This window comes from Anastrepha ludens, chromosome 2 (genome assembly GCF_028408465.1).
Source record: "Anastrepha ludens isolate Willacy chromosome 2, idAnaLude1.1, whole genome shotgun sequence".
Classification (NCBI taxonomy): Eukaryota; Metazoa; Arthropoda; class Insecta; order Diptera; family Tephritidae; genus Anastrepha; species Anastrepha ludens.
Genome location: NC_071498.1, coordinates 122,315,136 through 122,331,060, shown reverse-complemented (window position 1 = coordinate 122,331,060; position 15,925 = coordinate 122,315,136). Strand labels below are relative to the sequence as shown.

The 15,925-nt window shown below is 35.1% G+C and overlaps 1 protein-coding gene across 1 annotated transcript in view; it reads right to left on the bottom strand.

Annotated features, from left to right (window-relative positions):
* Nucleotides 1-15,925, bottom strand: part of LOC128854753 (uncharacterized) — a gene marked incomplete at its 5' end in the record, with an annotated part of 196,228 nt that overhangs the window by 118,333 nt on the left and 61,970 nt on the right. The window contains one exon of the mRNA XM_054089118.1: nucleotides 8,935-9,047. Within this exon, the coding sequence (XP_053945093.1) occupies nucleotides 8,935-9,047 (113 nt within the window). The remainder of the gene's footprint in view (nucleotides 1-8,934; nucleotides 9,048-15,925) is intronic.

The following is a 15,925-nucleotide window of genomic DNA, read 5'->3' as shown; positions in this document are numbered from 1 at the left end:
TTTGAACCAATTGTCGAATTGTTTGAACTTTTGCCACTCTGAATGAGGTACCTCCAAAACATGCATTCTGAATGCCGCAACCGCTTCTTCAGGTGTCGAAAAACGTTGACCTCTCAGTTTGTTTTTTACGTACGGGAATAAAAAGAAGTCATTCGGTGCCAAGTCAGGACTATACGGCGGATGACCCATTAATTCGATGTTTTGGGTACTCAAAAATGCAGTTGTTTGACCCGATGTGTGAGAGCTCGCATTGTCCTGGTGAAGAGTGATCCGCCTTTAGCGATTGGTTTTCCTGATTTCTTGGAAGACAACTGGCAAACAAATGGTTGTGTACCACTCAGAGTTTACTGTTCTACGTTGTTCAAGTGGTACCGTTGCGACATGCCCAGTTTTCCTGAAAAAACAGGCGACCATTTGCTTGGAAGTGCTTCGTGCGCAAACAACTTTTTTTGGATTTGGCTCATCTTGAAACACCCATACAGTAGACTGCTGTTTACTTTCGGGCTCATACGCGTAAATCCATGATTCATCACCTGTCACGATGTCATAGGCGTGTTTCGAAGCCCCGCGATCGTATTTTTTGAGCATTTTCTTCGACCAATCGACACGAGCCTTTTTTTGAACGATTGACAAATTGTGTGGGATCCAACGCGAACAAATTTTTTTGACAGTCAAATGTTTATGCAATATTGAATGTATGCTGCCTAAGATTGTCTCAATCTCACGACAGGTCACATGACGATCTTGCAATATCAGTTCGCGCACAGCATCAATGGTTTTCGGAACAACAACTGATTTTGGACGACCTTCACGAAATTCGTCTTGGAGTGAACTACGACCACGATTGAATTCACCATGCCATCGATAAACACTGGTCCTTGATGGAGCTTCATCGCCAAAAAATGAATTAAGTTCATACATGCAATGTTGCTGAGTTAATCCACGTCGAAAGTTGTAAAAAATAATCGCACGAAAATGTTCACGATTTAATTCCATTTTTGGACCGAGATGAATCTTTTAAGTTACTGTAAACAACACAAATAGCGCTGGTATTTCAAAACGTTCTGAGTACGTAAAAGCCAAAAAATGTCAAGATTGCAACACCAGGGTTGCCAAATCCCGACATATAAAAGGCACCCCTCGTATACCTTGACCATCGCTTCCTTTGCATCCCTCAAATGTTTATAAATGTGCATACGAACATACTACTGCGTTAAATAACTACTTTTTGCCTAGACTTTTTGACAAATTTTAACAACTTTTTGTTTCTTATTTAATTTCAAAAAATTTTTTATGAAACATAGTTCACTCTCCTATAAAAACCATGTAAATCCAAGCTTCAAACTTAGTGTAAATTAAAAACAAAAATCAAAAAAATGTTTATAAAAATTTCAAACTGTTTAATCAGCATCTTTAGAATAATTTGTGGTAAGCGGTTTTACAGCCCAATCAATTTTAACCCCAGTCAGTTTTAGCGCCGGATGCCAATGTATCGGCCCGCGCCTTATAGCGCTTTACTATTCGCATTGTGGGAGTGTTATGTAATATTCTTTAAAATCTTTTATATTTGTTATGTAATATTCTTTAATATCTTTTATATTTGTTATGTAATCTTATTTATCTTGTTACAAAATAGATCGGAAATGCAAAGTATATACTTTGTAATAAATGATTCATATAAAATTATGATGAAAAGATCGCTTTTTGTAGGTGCAAATACGTTTGGTAAGAGAGAACTGGACTTTATACTTTTACTTCCTTTATAATCCTTTATACCTCTGTTATTTATATAATTTTCAATGAATATAGAAAAATCAGTCTCATTGCTTTTTCATTTCGTCCTTAATATACGGCTTTTCAAATCATTTAATATTGTTCCTGGTTTGGTTTTTATGAGCATTTTCCCAAACCCTAGTAAAATTGTGAAATTCGACCAATTATTTCGCAGGGGCACCTCTTTTTCGCCTGCCACTGAAAGAGTTAAGAGAGATCAAGAGATTACCAATTACAGTTGATTTTTGGAATACATTTTGTTGACATTACTAGCCATTTTCTTTCATATTTTTCATAGCACCGTCGGCAAAAAAAAATCAAAAATTATCGGTAAAGTTCAGTAGAATCCGTTTATTATGACTCCGCTTATATTGGCCAACCGCCTATTATGACGTAACTACACTACGAACTTTTGTTTTCATATAAAATTCTTTACAAAAAAAGTCGGTTATAATGACTTCTCTTATAGTGTATGTCGCTTATTATGACTCATTTTTAATAAAGTATGTCCAGTTATAATGACCGATATAGTACTTTACATTGTAAAGTACATATCGCACCCTAAATACAAAAGGGTCACAACTCAAAATACTAAGATTTTCAGGAGAGACGAAAACCGTTTTATGTAAAAATTATTGTAATATATATTTAAAGAAAATATTGTTCCATCATGAAAATATACAACATGGAAGAAGGTTCTACTATATTTTTTTCAATTTTATATTATGTTTGCGAAAATAAAACAAAATTTTGATTTATGACTCTTTAACTGAAATTTTTTCGATTAACTAGTGATATTATCTTAAGTTGTGCCTTTTTAACTGATAAAATGTTTTAATTTTATAAGTTTCCTAACCTAATTGAACTCACTTTTCACAACTAAAGAGGCACAATGCAAAATAATATACCACGAAATTTATCACTTTTTACAGTTATAGAGGCAGAACTCAAAATAAAACTCTTTATGTGTAATAAAAGTAATCAGCTGCTCTTGAGCCCATTTACGCAACTAAAAATAATTCTCTTTAGTTGATCGTGCAAAAGCAACACACTTGACATAAAAATAGACATAACTGTATTTTTCCAGTTAAAGAAGATAGTTATGTGAACGAAATATTTGCAGCAGTTAGAAATGTATACTCTGAATTAATTTATGCAAAAAACTCAGTTTTGGAAAATTTTGAGTTGTGACCCTTTTGTATTTAGGGTGCGATATCATGTTTACACCGTCGGTAATGTTCGTTGATTCCCGACGACATTCAGCACGTGGCTCGTTTTTGTTTTGAAACTCAGTGAGTAATTGACGCTTGAAGGTCACGCACTATTTTTCGTTTGTGTTTATACTGTGAAAAGAATGCCATTTCAACGCCGTAAAGCATTTACGATTGAGGAGAAAGGTGCAGTAATATGCAGATTAGAAAATGGAGAATCGAACTCATCCCTCGCAAAGGAATTTGGTGTTGGTCATTTGACAATCTCAATGATTTTTAAAAGCAAGAACCGCATTGAGAAATCGTTCAATTCAAACGTTTTGAAACCGAAGAGGCTTCGAAAATCGCAACAAACAAATGTTGATGAAGCATTAATTCAGTGGTTTAAAACCATGAGAAATAAAAGAATACCTATCAGCGGCCCTATGCTACAAGAAAAGGCAAACGTTTTTGGCGCGTGTTTTGGTATTCTCGATTTCAATTGTTCTGCAAGCTGGATCAGTCGGAGGAGAGGGGACAGCCCCGGTGGTATCACAATGGGCCTACAGCAGGCCTAGGAGTGAAACGACAACCACTAAACCTATCTACTTACCTATTTTGTTGTCCCTAAATATGTATAATGTGTCTTTCAAAAGTGGTGCCTAGATGTCAGTAGTGATTAATTAATAGACTTTGCCTTTATTTTTGTTTATCTAGTAGACAGATACACGATTTTACCCGAGAGAACAACGCATTAAAGTTATATATTTTTTATATATTGTAATACGACTCATATATAGTTTTATACGTTTTTACGGTTTTACATTTTAAATTTTTGCATTAAATCATTAGGCTTACATTTATTTAATTCTCGTTAAGTGAAGTTGTTATAAAAAAGTTTATTGTTCGAGGGTTTGAATGAATAACAAAGCGCCTGCTGCATCGCTGTATCCTCATAATATAAATTGCCGTAACATTTAGATCTCGGTGCAATGCTTCGTTTCGTACATGGCGCAATGGCACACATGCCCGGCATCTTTGACTAGAATCTCTGCAGCATTTCCAAATAATACTTTGACATATTGATTTAAGAATTGTTTTGCCTAGTGGCAATGCTTATTTGTTGTCACGTAACCAGTAAAGTGAACGAAGTTTCAGTCCTGGTTTTTTTCGCTTAAAAAATATACTATTGTATATGCAATCGCCACGTGAGACGCCTGTCTAGCAGAATACCTAAGTATTTGGCATTATCTCTTAAGCTAATATATATAAAGCTATTTTAAAGCCTGTATGGACCTACGGTATACAGCTTTGGGGAACTGCTAGCAAATCGAATATAGAAATCCTGCAACGTTACCAATCAAAAACTTTGCGTGCTCTTGTTAACGCCCCTTGGTTTGTCACAAATGAAGCAATACACAAGGACTTAGATATCCCATTTGTAAAGAGTGAAATTCCAAACTTTTCTAGCAGATATCTTGCACGGCTGTCAAACCATGTAAATACGAATGCTATATGCTTATTAGACTCAAGTAATGAAACAATACGACTGAAGCGTAATCATATCTTAGACTTGCCATTTCTCTAATTTTGCTGAATTAAATTATTTATTCAACACTAAATAAAAAACAAAATACATAAGTTCCTATATGAAGATAAGCAACTCATTAGTACAATTGAAATTTAATACATTTAAGATCAAATATTAGAACAAATATCGTAATCTTATAAGTAGTATTGCATTTGTGCAAATACTACCGCTGCTATTAGATTATAAGACCTAATTTGCTGAATATCATTATATTAAGATAGATTGCAAATAAAATACTTACAAAAAAAAAAAAAAAAAATTATCTCTTATTATATACAAAATTATAACAAAATATTAAAACTATTATGAAAACAGTCGTTCTTCAAGAAAAACATATGGCAAAATTTGTGGGTTTTTTTTGTGGAAAAATCATCCGCATTGGTGGTAAATTCAAAGGTTCGTCTTAAAATTTAAGAAACTGGTTCTGTCGTGGATAGAAAAAATAACTGTTAGACCAATGACTGGCCGTTCCGTTGAGAATATTGCTGCTGTAGCACAAAGTATTGCTGAGCGACCCGCAACATCGATATCTCGACGTTCTCAACAATTAGTCGTTCATGATTTGCCTGTTTGTCGGATTTTATTTTTCGCATATATTTTTAAGACCCGTATTTTGAATAAAAATACAGAAACCTGAAAGAATGAAAACGTCTTTTGAAGGACCGTTTACAAATATGTGTATAAGCAGTAGGATGTCTCAAACAAAAAAATCAAATCATTCCTGATGCTAACCCTTAAATTTGTTTTTTGTTAAAAAAATGAGATAAATATTATTTTTCTTTTTACTTTATTTATTACCATATTTACCTGTGTTGCCAACCACTATCAGGGTTTTTTTTTTATTTTAATACCTTTTTTTATTCTCTCTCTCACCAAAAATTTAAAACAAAAATCGCGGTAAATATATATTGTAGATATATTTTTTTAACTTCTAACATTTTTTTGTTTTTAATTTTGTGAAGGTTTCATAAAAAATATAGTTTTTTTTTTTTTATTAATCACATTAGACTACACTGTACTGTTAGAACTGCTTGACTTAAAAAATATCTTATAGCACTAATTTGTTGTTGTTTTTTCATATAAAAACATATTCCAATAATATGACGAATGTGAAATGTGTACAATCCAAATTGTAAAATCCCAGTCTAAAACATCATAAAATACATAAAATCCCAATGAACTCATGTTGGACACGCAGAAAGAATGCCAAAACAAAGAGCACTAAAACGAACCTAAAAAAATTGCAGTTATCGATGATGTCAAAGAGATGAATGTGAAAAACTGGTGGCGCTTAGTAACGGATCGAGAAATCTGGAGGAAGATAGTTACTGAAGCAGTGCTCTACTCAGGACTGTTATGCTAAGAAAGAAAGAAATTTGTATAAAAACGTGCACCTCTACATATACATTTAAGTCAACACAGTTCAATGAAATCCCTGCAGTTAGTGGATGATTGCATTTTATGCTGTTACATGCCAATGATGGATTTCAATGTTTAAGTATTGATGCTAACAATTGAATTGGTCATTTGGTCAGCCATACATGTAACATATTCGTACATACTCTCGCTCATGCCCTACTGAGTGTCGAATGAACGTATTGAATTGTGGATTAATACTTGCATATGTAGATACTTATCTCCTTAGTTTTACATATGCGCGTTGGTGCAGCTAAGGAAGTGTACATCGAAAATGAAGCCAACAGAAATACTGTTTATTTGATAACAGAAGATATGTCACCTCTTCACCACCAGATTATGATTTGTTTACTTTGAAAAATTAACACCGTTATCAATGGTAGAAGAGCGCTTATACTTATATTAAGCTCATAAGAGGGAGTAAAAAGTGTTCATAGTTCGAGCTTATTTATCTAAGCTTGTCAATAAGACCCGGCTATAGCTATTTAACGCTGTGTTTTGTAGCATTTAACCATATTCGTATTTCGTAACCGTTTCTAAATTTCTTACGGATATTACATCAATTTAAGCCCGGACTAGTTGAGTCTTTAAAGGAGTATAACACTGTGTTACAGTAAAAGTTATCTAGAAAAAATTGTAAATGCACGTGAAACTATGGTTTTTACAGTACTGTTGCAGACCGAGTTTCACGGGCATATCAATAGTTTCACAGGCATATGGAATTTTTCCTGAATAATAAAAACAAAAGTCGATGCTTATGCACAGTGTATTCAGCCAGATAACCAAAGAATTTTTTTTAAAACTTTTCTTTGAGTAAAATTTTCGATGTGAGTTTGAAGCTATTTTACCATAGTGTACACATACAAATGCATAAAAATAGTAGTTACCAAATAGATACATACTCGTATATAGTAAAAAATGTTATAAAAAATATATACAGGGTGGTACAACTGTTTTGAATTTGAAATATCGATTTATTTCACTTTTATAGCTGAAATAACATCCGTGATGTCTCAGAAATTTACTTTATGATTAGACATTCACAAAATGGTTTGCTTATCTCTTAAAAAAAATTGGGAAATATTAAAAAAATTCAAAAGTAGGATATTCAACTGGAACTGTGATGCCAATTTGCCGCTAAAAGTCAGCGATACGACTCCTCTAGACTATGCTTTGAGAGGCACCATTAAGGACGAAACTGACGCCAATCACCCAGAGATGATTCAAGACGTAAAACATGGCGTTGAAGTTATCATTGGTGAAATAAGTATCGAAGGCAAGAAAAATGTGATAAAAAATAGGCTTTAGCGAATTATATATATGTAAGTATACTGTATATATTTAGAGATACTAGGTATTTGGTCAAGCTTATCTTCCAACATGTAGTGAGCGTCCTGATGTTGACGACGGAGACAGTTTTATGCCACCTCCGAACGTCAGATGGTTTGTCTTTTATGAAGTCTCATATGAACGGTCCCACCACTTTTACATGGCCACACCCGAATTCATTTGGCTATGGCTGGATCACCGAATTGGCTACTCTAACATCAGCCATGGAAGTTCTTTGAATAAAATTGTGTGCTCTGTTTAATAGCAGGGCTTGAAAATTGAAATTGAAATTTGAAAAAGGCGAACCAAGAAGCACCGAGAGAATGGTAACTCCTCAACTTCATCAGACTAAAAAGCCTATTGTATTTAAAGCCGGCGGCCGAGTAGCCGAATGAGTTGGTACGTGACTACTAGGCCGGGTCGATTTGTGGGGAGGCAAAAAAATCGCCCATTGCTCTGTGAAAATCATCTAGGGATCAAAATAAGAAACTTTGCCGAAGGAACCATACCTCTAAAACGAATTCTGATGTCCCCCAATTTGGGTCGAACTTTTTAGTTTCTTTTCTCATGTAAAGGCCAAAAATGGTGATATTTTGAAATGATTGTATGGGGAACCCCCCAGGGGAGTTCCAGGGGGTATGCCACTGGCATGAGTGAATCGGCCGTCCAAAGTTAGTGGGGGTCGGTCATACATTTGGACTCGATTGGAGCACTCTAAATGGGTCAAAGTGGGATTTTTCAAAATTTGCCCCAAAAGTTCGACCCAAATTGGGGGACATCAGAATTCGTTTTAGAGGTATGGTTCCTTCGGCAAAGTTTCTTATTTTGATCCCTAGAATACGATTTTCACAGGGCAATGAGCGATTTTTAAATCGACAAGCCCTAGTGACTACTATTCGGAAGAAGGAAGTATCGAAACTCCACGAAACACCAAAATGAAGAAATAGTTTTTTTCTAATTGCGATCGCCCCTCGGCAGGTAATAGCAAACCTCCGAGTGTATTTCTGCCATGAAAAAGCTCCGCATAAAAAATATTTGCATTCGCATTTGTGGAACAACAACAAGACGCACGCCCAATTATATACATTCAAAGCTTTTTCAAATAAAACGGATAATAATACCGACCATCAACCGAACGTCTTTTCTTCCAAGTTTCAGAAGAAAGTTCGACAGTTTTCTGTGCGGGCTTATCACAAAAGACTGTTTAGTTCTGCAGCGTCTTAGACTGGACCACTCGCCCTTTATGTAAATTGCATATAACGCAGCTTACTCTTTCCAATATAAAAGTCAATGATAAACATTAAGGCGCCTTTAATTTATAGCCGAATCAAATCCCAAATGCCAGTTGGACCAACCTGTATAATCTTGTGCTTATAAATAAGTTTTGGAACCTTTTTTAAATACTAATATATATATTTTAATAAATAAAAGGAAATGCTTGCATTTCAAAAACCAAATATATTTGAAATGTAATTTTAAACACTTTTTAATTTTCAAAAAAAAAATTTAAATTAATCTTTTTGCTGTAAAACATTCATACTTGCCTCTTATAAAAAATTTGCTTATTTTTTTGAAATATTAAATATTATATGAAAATATGTTAATTCCAATAATTTGACGTAATCAATTACTTACCTCTCTCATCCATGCTATCACCTTTGTAGGTGCGCGAACGGTGGGATAATTTATCTCTGCCGGTGGTTAATTCGTCGCTAGGATGAATACTTTTGTGCGAATTTGTGCTTGAACTAATTTTTTTTTTTGTTTTGGTTTTTGTGGTGAAATTTTTTCGAAGATTAATTTAAGTGCAAAAGGTGAGAGAAATATACAGGGCATAGCATGAAGAAGATAAATTAAAATAAAATATATAAATTTCCAGACTAATATCATACTTAATCAAATTTATAGAATTGGAAATGTGAGAGATGAATATTCTATGAAATTATAAAAGAAAGGCTTCTTTCACGAGCAAATTAACTTAGGAGGTGAAGCCTCGTAATCAATTTAAGCACTGTAATTTCTACGATTGACCTCCACAAAAGCTATGCTAAGTCCCTATAGAAAACTCGGCATTTCTCTTGCTTTGAATTTTTTTTTTATTAATCAGAGTGAAGAGAGAAGAGCCTCAATATCGAAATATCGTCGATACTTTTGTATTTATACTAAACATTTTGCATGAGTAGTACAAATATCTAAGAAGTGGCTTGCTTATTATGCATTGCTTTCTGGGAGAGAATAGAGAAAGTAGCAAGAATTCACTCAGATTGTTTTGAATCGAGCAACGAATAACTTTAAAAACGTTCCATTTTGTGCCAATTGTTTGGTATTCTGGTCTTAGTAACTGGGTTTTGAGTAAGCCTCGCTTCAGGTTATCTAATTTATAATTTCACTAAATACACTTATTTTCACTATCTGCTCAATCTCAAAACTAGACAATTGAAAAGTGCTAAATTCGTGAAAATTACTTACTTGGAAACTATTGTATTATTTCAATTTATTTAGCTAGAAGTTGGAGTTGTACTTTTTTTATTTTTCTTTAAGTAAAGTAGTTGTTAAAAAAATACCAGCTGCGTTTAAGTTCACGGCAAACAATAATGAATTTAATACATTTTTTTATTAATTTTACCTCGTGCTATCATGCGCACAAATCGACGTACGGACATTGCCAAATCGACTCCTCATCCTGAGCATATCTGCTAATATAATATATCTATCTCGATTCTTTTTTCTTATTACGTACACTCGGGTGGTTCAAAATAATAGAAGCATGATGGCTTTCCAAGATTTCACTTTTTTTGTTATTAATTTGTTATTGTTTTTTTTCTGTAATTTGTTTTTTTTTTGTGTCTTGTTTGTCAATTTCAGTTTTCCTTCTTTAGTTTTCTAAAACTACATATATTGCATTCTATCGGATGATTTTTTAGGAGCTTGTGAACTTGAAGTGATAATAATAATATTATTGGATCGGATTTTTTTTCATTATCATTTGGTAGATAATTAGATAACATTTATTATTATTTTTTTTTTTTTTGAATATGATATCCGGAAAATGTCCGCCGTGGCTGCGAGTCACATCGTCTATTCTATCAGCACAATTTTTGGCTATTTTTCCACTAAGTCGGTATGTATGCTGTCAATAGTAGCTTGAATATTGCAAAAAATCTATTGTAAGCGCACGGTATTGTAAGTTGCGTCATCTTATTGTAGCCCAATGTCGTCGATGTATTGCTGATCAAGTTTTGGAAACAAAAATCCAGTCAGCATAACTCGATAGCGTTTGCTCCATAATTTCGAAACAAATAAGGATAGATGATGCCGCCAGTGCTCTATGAACTTCGCGAACAGATTAATTTTTTTTGTTTTTTCTAAGAAACACTGAAGATGAATAGCAATGCCAAGAAAGTTTGACAGTCTCAGCTGTCAAACCCCAGTTATCAATATCGATTGCTCTCATGCAGCTAAAAACCAACCCACTTAATAAAAAACATATAACACAAAGCTACAAACTTAAAAACTTTGTATACAATTAACACAAAATTTTACTTTATTTACAAAAAACACATTGCCTCAAAATTTTCAAATTTCTAAGCAGAACCTTAAGAAAATTTCTGAGGATGCAGTTTTAAGTCCCGTTGATTTTACAGAAATTTTTTCTTCTATATGAAGCAAATGCTTGAAAGCCTTTTATAAGATAGAAAATGCTCAACACCTCTGTGAAAACTTTTGTTACCTTCGCATCAATTTAAGTTTTGCTGTAAGCACTAAAGCTTCAAACAGGAACACAGAATCACAGCTTAAATAGAAAACTCTTTCGAATACAATAACCTGCATTCAGCAGTATTCTCTGACGATGCCATGATGCCGAAGCATACTAGTCAACTCCTGAAAGGACGAGCTTAAATCTTTTGGGTGCGTAGGTAACATTTTTCTGATCCGCGTTCCAGGACATAACAACATAAAGGGAAATGAAATTACTGATGAGGATGCCAGGAAGGGGTCGGTTTAATTATTCTCAGAGATCACCATTCTAGTCATCGGCACTCCCCTGACTGTTGTTAAAGGGAAATAGCCCAACTTATTCAGCAGGAAAGCGCGGAAAAGATGGAGTTTCATTTCTGCGTGTGCCATTTCGAAAACCCTGTGGTCGCAGTACAATAGACGCAGGTCTCTGAAGGTCCTAAGAACTCTACGCCATTTATTTTCCAAAGTCGTAGCTGTATTTACTGGTCACTGAGCAAACGGCACACACGCGCAAAAACTATGTTTATCATTTAACCCTCATTCCAGGGGCCCTTTTAGATCCTCTATAAATGTCCGGGCTTGGCAGCGAGACGATTAAGGTCACTTGGTGCTCCCAGCAATTTTCTCCATTCCATCAACAGCTCTGGCTAGTTGTAGATATCTGCCTTTTGGAGGTCTCATAATGGTATCAAACCGGCGCTTTAGTGCTACTTGCGGAGAGCCAGAGTGGTACTTTAACCATTTCACCTACCTATCTAGTATTCTTGGACGTCGCACAAGCTTCTGACAGGGCTCGGCATGACGGTTTAAACAAAAAGTTAAAGATCTGCCGTCTAAATGATTTTTGCGTCCTTCCAAGATCGTATCTGACTGAACGATGCATTCACGTTAAACAAGAAAAAAAATACTCTAACCTTAAAGAAAGAAATGCTGGTGTGCCGCAAGGAGCTACTCTTGGTCCGCTCTTGTACCTTTTATGCACCAGAGACTAGCCTATATATCCCTGAATAGCTTAATCGCCACTTTCGCCGAGGACACAGCCATCCTTGCAACTGAGAAAAATTGTGAAGAAGCAGCAGCCAAGTTTCGAATTGCAGCAAAAGCCAGGAGCGAAGACGTGGCACATAAAATTGGGCAATACCAAGTCAGTTCATGGAAACTTTATCAGCAAGAAAGTAAATCACTATCCACAATACCACAGCAAACACTGCAAAATACTTTGGCTTCTTCGATAGAAGGATCTTATAAATCTTAAGCTGTATGAAATCCATAATAATAAAAATTAAATGGCTAATTGGACGAAGATCAAAGCTCTCCATACATAAAAAAACATAAACAAATTAAAAAACCGGGGTTGCGCCAGTCAAAGTAATATAAATATACTTCAAGGACTCCAGAATAAATTTCATCGAGATATTATCAACTCACCTCGGTGCATTCGCAATTAGGTTATCCATCGTGACATCAAGATCTCTACGGTCGCTTAAGAAATTAAAGAACGAGCAGAAGCCCACTCCCGTAGGCTTCGAAACACGTGAATGAGGAAGGAAGCAAACATCTCAGGCCTCACCTGACGACTCCATCGAATCAAACAACATGGTCTGGTATGATGGCTGTTCACTTAAGGAGGGGAGTATGGAAATCTCTTCACAAAATTGTCTTTATGCTAACAAAATTTTAATGTCTGTTAGTTTGTTTGTAAGTAGTTGCTGTGTCACCAAATTTTGTTATGTATTTTATATATTTTAGTTTCTAAAATAGTTTTATAGTACAAATAAAAAAATTGCAAAACAGATCAATAAAAAAATTTCAAATATCAATCAGAATTTCGAACCGCTTAAAACCTGCACTTTGATACACTAATAATGCCTAGGCTCCAAATTTGCATACGCAGAAGTTTTCTAAACATTCTGAATAAATAAATAAAAAGGAAGTTTTGAAATACCTTTTGTTTTAATTTGTTCAAATTTTTGTGGATTTTAGCACAGTTTGTAGCATTGAGTCTTATAATTTTTCGTGTACACTGCACTATACTTTAATAAAAAAAAAGATTAAAAAATATATTAAAAAACTCATGATTATATACAGCAAAAAATTGTATCTACAACAGGTGAAATCCTAATAATTCGTCCCGCTCCTAGTACTTAGAGTACAGTTGTACAGCCGTTATGCGAAAAAAGTGATAACACCCCTGGGCGCAAATTCGCGACTATTAAAATAATTACACACCGTTAGGGTCAAATTAAAGTATACACCATATTTTGATACGTTTTCACTATTTATTTATTTATTTTGTAACTTCAATTATTTTTCTATAAAAACATGATTCATACTACTACAACAATAACTATGTAAAGCAAAGTTTGGAACTTCGCTAAAATTTTTAAAATTCGGCAAATTTCCATCAACCCTTTAAACTGATTACTCGAAATTTTTAGAAAAAATTCATTTATGCAGTTTTATAGCTCATTCCATTTTGGCACAACAAAGCGCAAGTTTGAAATGGTTTTAATTCCGGTTGATTTTTCACAATTTTTTCTCTTGACGGTGTTGGGTGTTATCTTCCATATAAAAAAGTGTGCAGTAGGCGTTACTGGAGAATGGAGAAAATGCAGAAGACCGCGTCCGAAAAAAATTCTGAAAACTCTGTGTGACTGACACAAAACTTGCCTTTCACACATTCGGGTATAATTGAGTGAGGTCAAAATTGCAAGCCCAAAATGTTTCCAAAAATTCTACGTAGAAACTTAGAAATTTCATGAGCTATAAAACTGCATACCTAAAATTTTTCTAAAAAGTATGAAATTAATGTAATTGAAATTACAAAATAATTAAATAAATAGTCACACCTTATCAATATGTGGTGTACACTTAATTTTGACGTACCAGGTATATACCCATGAAATGAGACTTTACGCTTTTAGTCCATAGATGTCGCTAGGATCATTTTTAAACTTTCCCAAATGTCTTGTTTTTTTGTCTGTCATCTGTCAACAATATTCGGTTCATTGTTTGTTACGTTTCATACAACAATGTATTTTTGTCGCTCTTAAAAATGTCGAATTTCGTGCCTTCAAACTACGATTTGCGGACATCGTTGATTTTCTGTTATCAATTGAAGAAAATCGCTTCTCAAGCTCATCAAATGCTTATAGAAGCTTATGGTGGACATGCTCTAAGTAGAGCACAGTGCTTCAGGTGGTTTGAAAAATTTCAAAGTGGTGATTTTAGCGTGGAGAACGAGGACCGTGCCTGACCACCGAAAAAGTTTGAGGACGACGTATTGCAAGCATTGTTGGATGAAGATGATGGTCAAACGCAAGAAATGATGGCCGAGCAGTTGGGAGGGACCCAAAAACCCAATCGGGCCATTTTTTTTCGAAAATGAGCGAGGAGCCGCGGTTACAGTAAATGGCGCGGTTACAGTACCATGACATGCTCAACGAGTTTTTGTTTCCAAAAATTGAAGAGGATGGCATGGATGACATTTGGTTTCAACAGGACGGTGCAACTTGTCACACTGCCAAAGTTACACTCGAACTTTTGGCTACCGTTTTTGAAAACCGAATAATCAGCCGAAATTCCGATATCAATTAGCCGCCTCGGAGCTGTGATTTAAGCCCATTGGACTATTTTTTGTGGGGAGCCGTTAAGGACAAATGCTATGCGAACCATCCAGAGACGACTGATGCTTTAAAAAACGAAATCGAAGTTGCCATTCATGAAATTGGGGCCCAAACAATCGAAAATGTGCTTAGAAATTGGGTTGATCGAATGGCCTACTTTAAAGCCAGTCGTGACAGTTATTTGAACGATATTATTTTTCATTCGTAAATGACAATGTTCAATCTTCAAAATAAAAATAAAAGTTTGAAAAAATATTGATTAGTTTTTTTTTATAGCCGATTCAAGAAGCAAATTTTACAAGGCCCACTCAATATATATCAATCCTCATTACATAAATCCTTAGAAAATAGAATATAAAGTAATTAAAAATGCACTTTGCGGGGATTAAAGATATGGTTGAATAGAACTCGAAATTGAATTAAATTCACTTAAAGCTCGAACTAGAGGATCATTACGCGAATACTCCGTTTTTCATAGAAAGATAGAGAGCAGCGAAAATTACGCTCTGGCATATTGAAATTAATTTCTTTCGAAAGAAGTGAGCAGTCAATATTGCCATTGATAATGTTACGTGGGTAGGTAGGTGAAATTGTTGAAGTACCACTCTGGCACTCCCCAACTAGCACTAAAGCGCCGTTTAGAGGGCCTTTCTGAGACCTTCAACAGGCAGATACGAATACCTACAGCCAGCCAAAGCTATGGAATGGAGAGGATTGTTGGGCTCTAGATTGGCGCACTGCCCCAGGCCCTTGACGAAAGGAGCACACACTCACCTTAGTCGTTTAGCTACAAAACCCGGGCATTTACAAAGAAAGCGCTCAACCATCTCCTTCTTTGAACAACTTTCACAATGGCAGTTAAATGGTAAACCTAGCTTTTCCGCGAGTGTGCCGATCGTCCAATGACCGGTAAGCACAGCTACGCGTTTGGAAATTAAATGGCGTGGCATTCACAGGACTTTCTGAGTCCTCCATCTATTGTACTGGGGCCAAAAGGTTTCCGAAATACCGCACGAAGAAATTGAGCTCCATATGATCTGTGCTTTTCTGAGAAATAAGTTGAGCAATTTCCCTTTAACAACAGGCAGGAGGCTGCCGATGACCGGGTGGTAGATCTCAGAAACTAATTCAGTTCTCTTCCTAGCAAACTTATCAGCAATTTCATTTCCCTCTGTGTACCTATGTCCTGGAACCCAGATTAGGGAAATGTTACCTGCACATCGAAGAGATTTGATCTCCTCCTTACAGTAGTTAACTAG